Here is a 14846-nt window from a genome sequence, read left to right on the forward strand (position 1 = left end):
GTAAGGGGCTCCAGAAAAGTAAGAAAAATTCAGAAACTTTAGCACGTGATGTCCAGTTCAATGGATGCACCATTGCGCTTCATATCTGATATTTTTGATGGTAGCGCTGCAGCTGATGTTCAGCAGCATCGATAAATACTGCATCATTGTTAATTACTCTCTAATTTACATCTTTGATTAGGCAGACGAGAAAATGTCAACTTTTGCTGGAGTTTCTTCCAAATGTCTCTCGGATCCGGTGATGAGAACACAGAGACTGGTAGCTGTTGACTCAGACCTCACAGTGGAGTAGTTTCTCACTGTATGTGGGAAAGTTTTCTTTGAAGCTTTGAAGGTTAATTATAGTTTGTGGACTGCAGTGAAATATCTCAGATTAATATCTAATCTTCTGTGTTTGACCGGTTTTCCACAGAGGGAAACAAAACAGAAGACGGGGGCGAGCTGGGTTAACCTTTGTTGTCTAAATCAGTTCAATGCGTTTAAATATAGAATGATATCTGACAGTAAATCGGTATAAGCGTTATTACGGTAATTGAATGCTGGTTTTTCCACTTTACACACGTTTTCTTTGAGCGTACAGAAAAGAATCGGGTGAATACCGGAGTCAGGGATAATAATAACTATTAATAAATGAATATTTTAGCGCTCAACATTGACACCCATGCCTTATTAATCTGTCAACTGAAGTGAAGAAAACCACATGAAAGAGGAAATGGAGGAAACTCTCCTACCGACTTGTTTTTTTTTAATGACTAACAAAAAGTGTCTTTTTTTTCTTGAATTTCCTGAAAGGAAGTGCTTTTTCCTCTCTGCTTCAGATCAGTGGGCCCCATAATCACAGCTGAATAAATACACCAGGTAAACAAAGCTGATCTTCCAATTAGTGTCTAATTTTCCTGCAACATACCACCTGACGAACTTGTGAAATCTGCTGCTGTGGGCTGTAGTTATACGTTAAGTCGGTGCAGCCCACATTACAGAGCTGCTTCGGGTTTCTTGTGGTTTTACAAACCCACTTCACACAGGAAAACTGCTGCATAGTGGGAGGACAACAGTAAATGAGACTGGAAACATAATGAGGCTGCACGGCTCTGTGTTTCTCAACGGTTTAACCCGTGCAGAGGATTTCTTTGTGGATGTGGTGAACTTTTAAAACGTAGATGTAATAGTTATTCGTCAGCAGGATAAGTATGATAACTTTTATCTCTTCAACACAATAAACCTCATGGTTTTAATCTGTTCTACCGCTGGCATAAAAAATACCTTCTCCAAATGTAGCCAGTAACTTCTCCACAGCTATAAGACCAAAGTGAATTATAAAGGGAACCGTGGGACAGAAAATGAAATATAATATGTCTCTTTGTGCCGTTGCCAGACCACAATGGGATCTGAAAAAAAGTAACATCTTCACTTCTGCCTGTTGTCAAAACTATAAACTAAAGAGCACATTAACCTCACAACTAAACGTGTCACAATATACCTGTACTGATGACATCTCAAATGTCAAATAGATAATGTGAAATAATCAGTCCAACCTAGCATTTTGTAGATGGTCACACTGCATATTAATGCTATCTTGAAAAAGAAGAAGAAAACTGCTCACAAAATAATGTTGATGCAACTGACAAAGAGATTAAATAAAACGATCTCTTCAATGTGGAAGGTAAACCCCAACAAAAAGGGGTAACGTGTGAAGAAATAACCATGTTAATCCCAAGAGGGGTCTTTACCTAACCCATAATCTGTATATAAAAGATGGAAGTAGCCTCTGAGTTTGAAAAGTGAAGCCAATGCAAAAATACCTCAACCCAGCTTCACAGGGGCCACATCCATCTTTCATATACAGCATGGCGTTGAGAAAACGAGGCGTCTTTAAAGTCGCATCTCTGTTCCAAGCTTTGCACAACTTTAGATCACAGCAGGATCCGAACATGACCAGATTCCCAATGCCGTTCCTGCGTTTGGCTTCTTTCCTCCTCACCCACACCGGAGCTGGTGTATTCTTGACTTAGTGGTTTTAATAACAGATATGGCCTGCTCTTGTCGTAAAGGGATTCCTATCAGACTGTTAATGTAGTAACACATGAAAACACTTTGGAGGGGAAATAAACTTGTACCTGCAGTGTATTAAAAAAGGAAATACTAATAAATCCATCCACTGTCAGACTGGTTAACTGAAACATGACGTCAGCTTTTATCACCCATCCACTTTAGATTAGAGATAAAACACAGAGAAACACAGCAGTTTATCAGTTTCCTGTCTAAGTTCTAAGTATTTGAGAACATGTGCCTTCATATAGAATTTGTAGAAAGTTGTACCTTTTTTTCTTTTCTTTCACAGAGTCTAAACAGACTCAGTTAGTTAACCCCAGGTTGGTTGAAATATTCAAATTAGGTGTTATTTTGTTATTTACTTGTTTGTTCACACCCCTCCCCCTCAACCCGCCGTGTCCTCGTGCGCCTCATTTGAAGGCTGCCCACGTTTTTCAGAATGACTTTCAGCTGCTACTGACATGTCTGAGCTCGTTGCACTCAGCATCTGTAGGCGTCCAGTTTAACAGTAGTTTTTATGCATGGCAGGCATCATCGTGATACGAGATCAGTAACAAGTGAGAGTTGTCTCTTTGGATGTGTAGCAGAGTTAAGATTTGTCTGTGTGATCATTAAAAGTTGGTGTAAAAAGACATAGTAAGAACAAGGGATACGGTTTTCTCATGAAACTCATGATTGTCAGAGCATGCCAACTTCCCACATGAAAAGATGTGAGCTCACCTACAGACGGACGTCCATTATGGTGGGAAATCTGGATGAATGGGTGAGAGCTTCCTGAAATGCAAAATAATTTAAAGGATTATGACATTTTCAGTCTTACGATTATGTGATTGTCCATGATAAATGTGACAAATGATATTTACCTGACTTAAAAGGTTCCTGAGTCTGCCTTTGTATGTGACCTGAATGAGTTGAGTTGATGGTCTCTGGTGTAGGGACTCCAACCTTGAGGAAAAATCAAAACATGCTCAACAAGTGTGCCGTAAACCTCCTTCCTTTAAGAAGGTCACCATAGATATTTGTGGTTGCAAAAAGACTTCAATTTCTATAGAAATCTGTGAGCTGACCTCTATACACAAGTTACTCCTCAGTTTGTGAGCTCAATCTCTCATTTCAGTATGCTTGTTGGCTAACAACGTGTCAGTCATCCGCTGTTAGGCACTGAACAAGCGGCTTCACAGTGAGACCCAGCCTTCCTGGTCAAATCTGACTTATTTGTAACCAATATGGTGAAAAAAATCATCTAGAGGTTTCAAAACTCAAGACTTCTGAATCTAATAGATGATGTCAGTGAAGCTATATCCATCTTTTGTACTGTCCCTGGCTGTTTGTCTTATATTGTTTTTCCAAGTACTCACATTTCCCTTTAGCCTTTACCTTTTCCACTATTGTAAATAAGGATGTGCTCTTGCAGTACAAACTGGAATTAAAGGAAATTACAGCCTGCTTCGTTTTCAGTCAATATCCTGAAAATGTTTTGAACATGGTCATAGGAATTGTTTGTCTTTATGCACGATCAATACTCCACTTAAGGAAATCCCAGAAAAGTTTTTACAGAGTTCACAGAATTGGGGAATGACTAAAATCAAAGTATTATAGAAGGTGAAAGATGTACCCATGAGGAAGGATACATCTTTCACCGTCTTCAAATACTGTGATCGCAGTCATTCCCCAACACTCTGTATGTTGTTCTCATGGCCACGGATAGGTGGCCATGAGAACCTGCATTTTAATGGTAGTGGTTATTATGAAAATATACTGTTTAAAGGCGGGGGAAACCTGCAGTCAGCTGAGACTGAAGTCGCTTGGATGAGTGACGAAACATTTCTGCCCCATAAGGATAAGCGTAAGAGAATGGATGGATGGATGGATGCACATAGAGAAATTCTCAGTTTCAGTCTGCAACAGCTCCACTTCTCTAAAGGCTCTATTTTATAGTTGCCATGTTTAACAGACACTGGAGAGACTTTTCAAACACAATGAGTTTCTGTGTTCCCATGAGAGTGCTATCTGACAAAATCATCAAAGATGAAGGTTTTCACTTCCACCTAGAAACAAAGAGGGACTAATGGCCCTGTAATTGTGAGGCTGATGTTGCTGGCCTTATTTTCTAATTCTGGGGATGTTTTTTAGAAGAAGAAAAAAGAAATTAAAAGAACCCAAGAGCTTAAGGCATTCTTCCTTTTGTTGAGCAAGCAAGAGGAACTCATGGTGTTGCTGCCATCTAGAGGCACAAACTGGGTGTCTAGAGCTGACTTAATGTCTTTGAATAAACCGATAAGGGTAGATGTGGGGCTCATTTTATTTACTTTACCGTAATAAATATGGTATTTACACAAATTACAAGCAGCAAAGCATGTGCTTTTACAAGCGCGTTCTTGATGCAAACTAAGACATGCAAACTAAGATATGACCCTGCTAGCAGTCAACATGAATCTCAGTGAAATCTGTGTTTGTGGCAGGCATACTGACCTCTGCTGGCTTCTGATTCATTGTAGCGAGATGTACAGCCATAATCACCATGGCCACGGTGAGGAGACTGCACCAAGCCTGCAGCAGCAGGTGCCTATAAGACGACCTTGGCTGATCCCCCATTCTGTCAGACAAGTACGCACAAAACCATTTAACAAATCGGCCTTTCATTTGAGAGAATGACTTTAATTAGTATATCTTCTGGCATAAGTTAACACCAGTTAATCAAGATTTTGACTGCTCTAAATATTCTGTTTCACAGGTTTCTTTCTTCATCTCTTGGCTCTGTCACTGAGGCCTCAAAGGTGGCAGAGCATGCAGAGCTCCACTTTGACCCAGGACCCTCAAATAAAAAAAAATCAAGACTTCCATTTCCTAGTTAAATAAACATCAGGATCAAAAATAACCTTTTTACTTTTATTATAAAGTTTTCTTGATATTATATCTGCATCTTTTAAATGTGAATATATTAGAAGGATTATTTTGAACAGCGAATCATGCAACGCCACTCTAGTGGACACTGAGAACAAATTTACCATTGTTAAAGCTCCAAGAAAGTTTTATTACCTAGTATTCAACAATATATCCTCTCATTTGTGATGTCATGACCTCTTTAATTTTAAATTGCGCCCCTTTAGGGGTGGGTGGGGTCTGGGAGGGTCACTTGAGCAACTATCCCAGTATATTTCTGCAGAAAGAGCGCATTTTTTCTTCAGCGTGCTTCACCTATTGTGCTTTAGGGACTTGTACACCTCCACCTCTTCCATTAGGTCAGAGTGCAAAGCCAGACAGTGAGATGAGTTGCAAGTAAGTTCTCACTTTCGCTGTCTTATGAAATGACAACTTTCTAAGAGAAGTCACTGAATTCTTGCCCTGATGAAGTCAATGTGACATGTTAACATGACTCAAAGAAGAACTGGCCTCAATAATCCTGTGACCACAAGCACACACATTTAAACCAGACCCCACAGAAATCATTTACATGGCTCCTAGAATGGCTGCTTTGCACTTGCCGTGTTATGGTTAACCTAACCATGCTGCTGCTTGTCTGGGATTTTACCTCAGTGGGAGTTTTTTTGTCCGGTACACAGGGTTTCTATGGTTCAACATTTTGTGGTCTGCTTGTTTATTTGTAATGACATAGACAGAAACCACTCAGTGATTGCAAAAAATGCCACTGACCCTGAACTGTGCGTCCAATGCACATTGCTATGGTTTAATTTACATTCCAGTGAGGATGCACAGCAGGCTTCACATAGTTGCACTTGTGCCTGGGTTAGACAGTGAAAACACTGGTTCAACCACTCAGTCTGCAATTCGCTCACGATTTTGTCTCTTTAATCTGAACTCTAAAATCGATATGGATAGCAATTCATTTTCTGGGGGGGAATTAGTCAAAAAGCCAATATGAGTGTCATTAAATCACTACAAAATCCGAAAAATAAACAAAGGGACATATTATTGGGCTCTTTACATTACTACGCTCTACACAGTTCTGTGTGAAAGCTGAAAAATCGTATCCCCGAACACGCCTTCCCTTTTCTGTAAAAACTTTCTATATTCTGTCATGTAAGCATCACAGCGGCAGCACTGAGCTCAACCACAGACCTCTGAATGAAAACATTCACAAAGAAATCACAGGAATTTAAGACAATATATACAATAGGATCTAAATCAATCTTGACTCACCTAGTGTGTGTTGCACTCTCACTGTCCAAATTCATGTGGTGCTTGTCTCTCAAAGACATGTCAGGTTGTCAGGGTTTTCCCTGTTACATGAGCTTGTAGTGAAGATTAGATGGAGTTTTTTTTCTTTTTATAGAGTAGTTTGAGAGATGGGAGGAAGGAGGCTGTGGTGTAGGTGGTGGGGCGGTGAACAGCACAGAGCTACAAACCAGCTCATACAGCCTGGTGTGAAACTGAATAAAACCTAAAAACCAAAATTTCATGCAGTTTCATGCATTTCCAATGCACAATGACTTTAGAGTAAGAGAAACATATATTTACAAAACAGACGAGTAAAAAGGTGCAAAATGTCGTAAAAGATGTAAAGATAAGCGTCGTTCCAGTGGTGCGGCCCCTCGCTGACACATTCATGTGTGTTGTGGGTGGTTTGTGATTTCCCACGTTTATAGGTCAAAGTCACCCTTTTCTAACACCCAAACAAATGACAGGGGCTTTTTTTTCTTCTTCTTAACTGACCTGATGTGTGATGAGGAAATACAGTGCGTGTGCAATAAAGCACGCTATACAGGTTCCTTGTTGATGAGTTGCGGCCACGTTGTGTCACTCTACAGAGTCTATTTTAATCACAACTAATCAGCTTGAATGTAGCCTGAATTTAGATCTAAGGCTATTCAGAGGGTGAGAGTGAGAGTTATTCATGCATTTATAATTGCAGCTTGTAGATAAAAGCGCGGGAAATATATAGCTGCATCGGGCCATTCGGTGGCTCACGTGTTGAAGATAACTGACTGCAGATTAGAAGGCCAACGTGTTATTTTTACGTTTTCCTGTATGTTGAAAAAGGAATCGATTGCCCACTGCTTTTAACATCAGGCCTCAAACTTTCACTTTGATACAGCTAATCACATGACTCTGAGCCTAGTGCTCATTATGCTGCTGCAGCCTCTCACTGCTGGGGGACTTCCCATGATGCACTGAGCACTTCTCTTCTGTTGCCTTTTTTTCACCCCCCCTCCATGCAAGAAATGCCATAACTGCATATTTTCATGAGACAGACTTTTGTTTTCCCTGTGCTCCAGGTTACTTTTTGCTTTTTGCTTTCTTTGTTGTTTGTGGTATTTCTATTTTTTCACTTCCCCTTCCTCTTACTCCTTAACTAGTTATGACTTGTCCAAGAACTTCTGCTAGAGAGCTTGTCCTGTAAAAAAAGAGACCCTGTTGATACCATACACTTGCCCGGGGGGGGGGGGCGTTGTCTGGTCTTTTCTTTGTAATACAAGTATACAACATAAATCCACTTGACATGTTTTCGTGTATTCGTGTATACGTGTATACGTTGTCTGGTCTTTTCTTTGTAATACAAGTATACAACATAAATCCACTTGACATGTTTTCGTGTATTCGTGTATACGTGTATACGTGTATTCTGTATTCGTTCTTACTGTTACTTCTTTGCATGAGTTCAAAAGAATCCTTTCTTTTTCAAACACTTGGCCTGGGCAACTCATTTTCCATTTCAAACAACCATTTTAAACTCCTTCAGGCATCTTGTAAGACAGTTTTTTCATCAATTTCTGTGACCATACTAAAGATATCATCTCTCATTGATAACATGAAGAGCCACATGTATTAAAAACTGTGTTAAGGTGAGTCTGAAGTCTGTGTTTTTGGCTGCCACCCAACTGCTTGGCCAATTAGACCAATGCCATAGACCAATGCCATAGACCAATGCCATAGACCAATGTCATAGAACAATGCCATAGACCAATGCCATAGACCAATGCCATAGACCAATGCCATAGACCAATGCCATAGACCAATGCCATAGACCAATGCCATAGACCAATGCCATAGACCAATGCCATAGACCAATGCCATAGACCAATGCCATAGACCAATGCCATAGACCAATGCCATAGACCAATGCCATAGACCAATGCCATAGACCAATGCAAACAATGCCATAGACCAATATAGACCATCAAGAACAATGCCATAGACCAATGCCATAGACCAATGCCATAGACCAATGCCATAGACCAATGCCATAGACCAATGCCATAGACCAATGCCATAGACCAATGCCATAGACCAGTACCATGTGCAGTTCTATGGTCTCATTTCTAGTTTTTTAAATGCAACTAATGGAGTGCCACTATTTATGCTAATGACTTGGGATAAAATGTAAATCCACCCATTAATTTTTTACGCATATGATACAATCATTTATTGTTGTGCTCACACAGCGAGCTTTGATAGTAACAGTCACAGCTGTGTCAGCTCAGACTAATTTTAAATGCACAAAAAACAAGGTCATGTTGCTCCTTATTTAAATAGGAGGGTGGCGGAAGTACTTGGGTATTGTGATTGATAATAATCTTTAAGCCACATATTGACTACCAGTTAAAGAAACTTTAGCAGGTTAAAGAGGCTGACGTTGGAGTTCATTTTCCAAAACTGATTGTGTTTCTCTTTCACTGCAAGGAAAAAGCTTGTTGCTAACATCATTTTACCCCTACTTGATCACAGTGATATCATTTCCATGAAAACCCTGCTCATTCTCTCCCTCTGTTGGACTCTGTTTATCCCGGGGTATTAAGATTTCTCTTGCAGACATTAAAAGACAAATGACATGAACTTGTCCTTGTTTTTGATATGATGGGTGTAAACATTAGATAGTTATTTTATTGTTTTTTATTCAACAATTATAATATGTTTGTCTGAAACAGGTCTCTCTTTTAAGTGAGACCATGAGTCTCAGTGGGACTACCTGTATAAATAAAGGTTAAATTAAAAAAAAGAAATATTCAGACTTCATTACCTGGAATATGTCAGTTTTTCTTAAATAAAACAGCTCATTTTTATTGTAAGTATATATTTGTAATAGTATACACATAACAGGAAATAAGTGAAAGCATGTTTGTTTTTTTAATCATTTTTCATTTTTCCAGTTTACTTATGAACAAACATAAGAAAGCGGTGAGATGTCACTAGCTTTAGTCAAGAATCTGTGCCACTTGTTTGCTTTCATTTATCGCTGTAGATTGGCACAGGCTGTGGAAAAACTGAGACATGAAGATGACTCATGATGTTTTTTTCTCCAAACTGTGCTTCTGTATACTAAAAGAAAACTGAGAGAACATTAAGATGTGTTATTTATAGATAATGATAGTAGAGTTTTCTGGTCCAGCCCAACAACTCATTTTATTGGGCTGTAAAGTTGTTGTTTTTTTAATCTATTATTGTTGCTCATCTAGTGTCTCACACAACATTACTTCTTCTTCTGCAGCTTAACCAAAGTCTGGGTTCCTTTTTGGAGGCCCAATGATGTTTTCAAAATTCATCCAAGGTTTCTCATTTTGCTCTTTACATTTAGCTGCCTCAATTTTAGGATATTTAAAAATTGCATGCAGGTCACTGTCAGTTTGGTGTTATTTCTTGCACTGAAACCTGTGGATGTTTTCCAAGGCAGGCATAAACTGTTTCATAAAACTATCCCAAGAGAAATCAAATAAGTACCACCCAAAGGTAGAGTCGCACTCCTGCACTGTTTCTTTGCAGCAGATGGGTACTTAAATGACTGACTACCTCAGGCTGCTGAAGTCCTTCTTTGGAATACGTGTTGATTTGCATCCGACCAGGGAGGGACCTTTCAATGCATCCCTGTCTGATGCAGATTTTTCTCCCTTTCCATCATATGCTTCTCCAGCTCGTTTGAGGAAGACACCAGTGGCACCAACCAAGCCAACCAAGAGGCAGAACTGCTCATCTCTGGGTCCTTCCCAAGGTCGCCTCATAGTTTGACACCTAAAAGGCAGCAAAGGAGAAACTTAGTCAGATGCTCAAACTAACTCAACCAGAGTTCTCTGAGCCCTCTCTAAAGACCAATCCTCATCTTTCTCTAAGTGGTGTATAGTTATATAGCATGCGTTTTTGAGTTGTATTAAGACCTAAGCCCTACATAGCAAAATGAGGCTTCCATTACAATCCCCAATGTAAGAGTATTTTAAATGATTATTATTATTATTTTATGTCAGAGTTTTTAGGGAGACTCCACTCTTTTCAGTGAGTTCCCCGACTTGAAAGTTATTAAAAATCTGCCTGTACAGATTGGTTTTTGTGTCTAGTTTTTGAATCTTTTTGAAGTTTTATAATTTCCCCTTTTTATATTACTCTCTCTAAGGCTGAGCTCAGACGCTTGTGGAAAGACTTTCCTTTGCACTGCTTGTGTCAGTGATCTTAGTCTTACCACAGCTTGTGGCCATAAATGAGGGTCGGTAGTTTCTGTTCATGTGCTCTGATGTTTCAGCCACTATGTGTTTGAATTTGATACGTTTCTATTACCATGATGAGCAAATATTCTGAAGTATACAAACTGGCTCACTGAGAACATTCTTCACTTGCTTTGCAGCAAAGTATGACTTCTTGTGACAAACTGTCATGTTTGTGCTTGCTCAGACTTGGTTTTGGAAAGATTCTGTTTTGCTAAAGAAAAAGTCAAAATCAAACTACAATTTTTGTAAGGATAAGATGTTGTTTTGATAGAATAATATAGCAGCATTTGAAGTGGAAATCCACTTATGAGGATGAGACTCAGCATGAAAACAGTAGTGAAAGTTGCCTTTTGTGAAGACAGCAGTAAGAGATGAGAGCGAGAGGGTCTATTTCCATTTCTGTTTTTGGTTTCATGTTCCATGGGACATCCCCAACCAACCAGTCTGTGTTCTCCTGGATTATTTAAATGTCACAAACTTTCTCCAACCTTATTTCAATTGAGAGCAAACACACACATACAGACACACCTACACATACAACATGAAAAAGAAAAAGTAGTATGTGGGCTACTGGGTGCTGTCCCCACTCAAAACAAGAAAACATTTTCACCATTGCTTCCTATACACCTAGCCTGTAATAGTAAAATGGTAAAACTAACAGGTATGAGTCCTTCTTTCAAAATACCTCCACAATATTTCCCACCAATAGGTCAGTTGTTATGTTCCAACACTACACCACAAAAAAACAAACTCCTTCATTTAGGACTTCACACTTCTGTTTTTGCGGTCCCATAAACCGCAATGCTACACACTGAGGTACATTAATAAAAAAGAACTCTCAAGTACTTGTTCATACATGACATGCTGTATATCAATTCAATTCAATTCAATTCAATTCAATTCAATTTTATTTATATAGCGCCAAATCACAACAAAAGTCGCCTCAAGGCGCTTCATAGATACAGAGAAAAACCCAACAATCATATGACTCCCTATGTGCAAGCACTTTGGCGACAGTGGGAAGGAAAAACTCCCTTTTAACAGGAAGAAACCTCCGGCAGAACCAGGCTCAGGGATGGGCGGGGCCATCTGCTGCGACCGGTTGGGGTGAGAGAAGGAAGACAGGATAAAGACATGCTGTGGAAGAGAGACAGAGATTAATAACAGATATGATTCAATGCAGAGAGGTCTGTTAATACATAGTGAGTGAGAAAGCTGACTGGAAAGGAAAAACTCAATGCATCATGGGAATCCCCGGCAGCCTACGTCTATTGCAGCATAACTAAGGGAGGATTCAGGGTCACCTGGTCCAGCCCTAACTATATGCTTTAGCAAAAAGGAAAGTTTGAAGCCTAATCTTGAAAGTAGAGATAGTGTCTGTCTCCTGAATCCAAACTGGAAGCTGGTTCCACAGAAGAGGGGCCTGAAAACTGAAGGCTCTGCCTCCCATTCTACTTTTAAATACTCTAGGAACAACAAGTAGGCCTGCAGAGCGAGAGCGAAGTGCTCTAATAGGGTGATATGGTCCTACAAGGTCGTTAAGATAAGATGGGGCCTGATTATTTAAGACCTTGTATGTGAGGAGCAGGATTTTGAATTCAATTCTGGATTTAACAGGAAGCCAATGAAGGGAAGCCAAAACAGGAGAAATCTGCTCTCTCTTTCTAGTCCCTGTCAGCACTCTTGCTGCAGCATTTTGGATCAGCTGAAGGCTTTTCAGGGAGTTTTTAGGACTTCCTGATAATAATGAATTACAGTCGTCCAGCCTGGAAGTAATAAATGCATGAACTAGTTTTTCAGCGTCACTCTGAGACAGGATATTTCTAACTTTAGAGATGTTGCGCAAATGGAAGAACGCAGTCTTAGATATTTGTTTAATATGTGCGTTGAAGGACATGTCCTGGTCAAAAATGACTCCAAGGTTCCTCACAGCGTTACTGGAGACCAAGGTAATGCCATCCAGAGTAAGAATCTGGTTAGATACCATATTTCTAAGATTTTCAGGGCCGAGTACAATAACCTCAGTTTTATCTGAATTAAGAAGCAGAAAGTTAGCGGCCATCCAGGTCTTTATGTCTTTAAGACATTCCTGCAGTTTAACTAATTGGTGTGTGTTATCTGGCTTCATGGACAGATAGAGCTGGGTGTCATCTGCATCGCTACCTGAATGAACCTCAACGATTTGATGGTAGGTGGCTAATAGCTGCTGTCACAAGCCACTACAGCACTGCTTCCAGTTTGATTGCCAGATTGGCAGATTTTGGCACCAAGAAGTAGGGATGGGTACCGGTATCCGGTGCCATTATGGCATAGGTGTCAAACTCTGGCCCGCGGGCCAAATTTGGCCCGCAGCCTACTTACATTTGGCCCGCGAAGCCATACCAAATTACTATCAGAGCTGGCCTACTGGTATTACACAGCTAATATATATATTGTTTAGTATTAAGCTTTGCTTGTTCCATATTCAGTTTTTCAGCAAAACGTGTTTGAGTCCATAAGAAAAGATTCATTCTTATATCTGGAGGAATAAATATATTTCAATAAATATTAACGTTAGCCCACGACTTTGTTCCAGTTTTGAATTTTGGCCCACTGTGTATTTGAGTTTGACACCCCTGCATTATGGCATACCTTTCCAAGGGTACTAGGCGGGCCCAGGTACGTACATTTTTTTTAGAGCAGAGCTACAGATTAAAATTGCCAAGGTGAAGCGGTCAAAGTCTGGCTGTACTTCACACCAAAAGATGCAAACTCAGCAGCCTGTAACAAGTGCTTTAAGGTGATACTGTGCAAAGGAGGTAACACCTCAAATCTGATGAAACACCTGGCGACGTATAGCGGGTTTTTTTAAAAAGCCGAGAAATGCACCGTATTTGATAGCTTGCTGCGAGACCTCACTCCAAGCACATCTACTGCGGGTGTGGTGCCTGTTACCGGATCCAGAGTTAGCAACATCCTCCAAGAACATGAAGAATAGAGTCCTGGCCCCTAGCCCTGCCAGTGTAGCAGAAATGATGACGGATGATGATGGTAAATGGCCTGTATTTGTATAGCGCTTTACTACTCCTTAAGGACCCCAAAGTGCTTTACACATCCAGTCATCCACCCATTCACGCACACATTCACACATGGCAGCAGCAGCCGTTCTTCTCTGCGTGAGTAGCTTAATGTTGTTCGTGTGTAATTTACGTTGAGTAGGCTAACCACGTTATTACATTAATGCACGTAAGGCGAACTAGCAAAACCGTCGTAGTTACATGTGCCTGTCTTCTTGTTTGATGGCAAATACTCCCTTCATGTTGTATCAACAGAAAAGGCTAACTTGGTTATCATTTTGCAGAAAAAAAAGAGACTGCTAAAAATAAAAACATAAGAGGCTTTTGGAAAAAGTTTGTGTTCTCCATTCTTTAAGCACCGGTTCAAGCACCGTTTAAGCACCGGCACCATTTCAAAAGTACCGGTTTGGCACCGGTATCGGATAAAACCTAAATGATACCCGTCCCTACCAAGAAGGATTATTCACAAGAAGAAAACCTTCAGTGCAGGTGCCATGATTGTTTTCTGTGAATTATTCTCCTGGGAGGGAACATTCCAGAAGATTCACCCTAAGGTCCGACAATGCAATGCTCAGTGAAATGGCAAAAATATGCAAGAGCCACATCTTAGACTCTATAGGCCTGACTTAGTATGTTAGATCAAGTTCATGATATTATCTTTAGAAAAGTTGGCTTGATTGCCCTGAGGAAGCTTCTTCTGACTAAAAAGAACATAGTGGTATATTTTAAGTTTGTAAAATTGCATCTGAACAAACCACAAGATTTCTAGAACAATGTCATTTGGACTGAAACATCAAACATCTCCAAAAAGAAAATGTTTGCTCATAAATCATTGCTCCACATGTGGAGAAAACCAAACACAGGATCTCAGTAAACATTTCATACCAAATGCTTAGTACTGTGATGAATGGGTGATGATTTGGCCCAATGGATGGAGTCAGTTTACAGTCAAGCATGGACCTTAGTGTTATAGCGCTAGATGTAAGACCATTTGTCTGACAAACAAAGCTTGGCTGAAACTTTGTTGATCCCAAATAAATCCGGAAATCTAAAACAAAATGATCTGTATACACAAATGCTGTGTATAAGAGAATGCCCACAAAGCTCAATGAGCTGAAGGAATGTAAAGAAGAGTGGGTTAAAATTTCTCCACAACAATGTGGACACCGGTGAGCCTGGTTCTGCGGAGGTTTCTTCCTGTTGAAAGGGAGTTTTTCCTTCCCACTGTGATCAAAGCGCTTGCTCATAGTGGGTCATACGATTGTTGGGTTTTCCTCAGCAAGTATTTTTGTAGGATCTATCTTAC

At 40.0% G+C, this 14846-nt stretch overlaps 1 protein-coding gene and 1 long non-coding RNA gene across 3 annotated transcripts in view; one reads left to right on the plus strand and one right to left on the minus strand.

Moving 5' to 3' along the window:
- Window positions 1–6222, plus strand: part of LOC106633219 — a 21887-nt gene extending 15665 nt beyond the window's left edge. Inside the window, exons 3-4 of the long non-coding RNA XR_001336346.2 lie at window positions 4551–4659; window positions 4787–6222. This is a non-coding gene — a long non-coding RNA (uncharacterized LOC106633219). The remainder of the gene's footprint in view (window positions 1–4550; window positions 4660–4786) is intronic.
- LOC102309913 overlaps window positions 1–11369 on the minus strand; it is a 12816-nt gene extending 1447 nt beyond the window's left edge. Inside the window, exons 1-4 of one of the 2 annotated variants that reach the window (XM_005923631.3) lie at window positions 9799–11369; window positions 4525–4648; window positions 2916–2997; window positions 2773–2826 (exon numbers count right to left, since the gene is read on the minus strand). In XM_005923631.3, the coding sequence (XP_005923693.1) occupies window positions 2773–2826; window positions 2916–2997; window positions 4525–4648; window positions 9799–10007 (469 nt within the window). In that variant the 5' untranslated portion in view covers window positions 10008–11369. Of the gene's footprint in view, window positions 1–2772; window positions 2827–2915; window positions 2998–4524; window positions 4649–6213; window positions 6352–9798 lie in introns of those variants that run through there. The other variant, XM_005923632.3, reaches the window with a different exon arrangement.
- Window positions 11370–14846: the final 3477 nt, after the last annotated feature.

Source organism: Haplochromis burtoni, unplaced genomic scaffold, assembly GCF_018398535.1.
Source record: "Haplochromis burtoni strain Fernald_Lab_line unplaced genomic scaffold, NCSU_Asbu1 Contig_64, whole genome shotgun sequence".
Classification (NCBI taxonomy): domain Eukaryota; kingdom Metazoa; phylum Chordata; class Actinopteri; order Cichliformes; family Cichlidae; genus Haplochromis; species Haplochromis burtoni.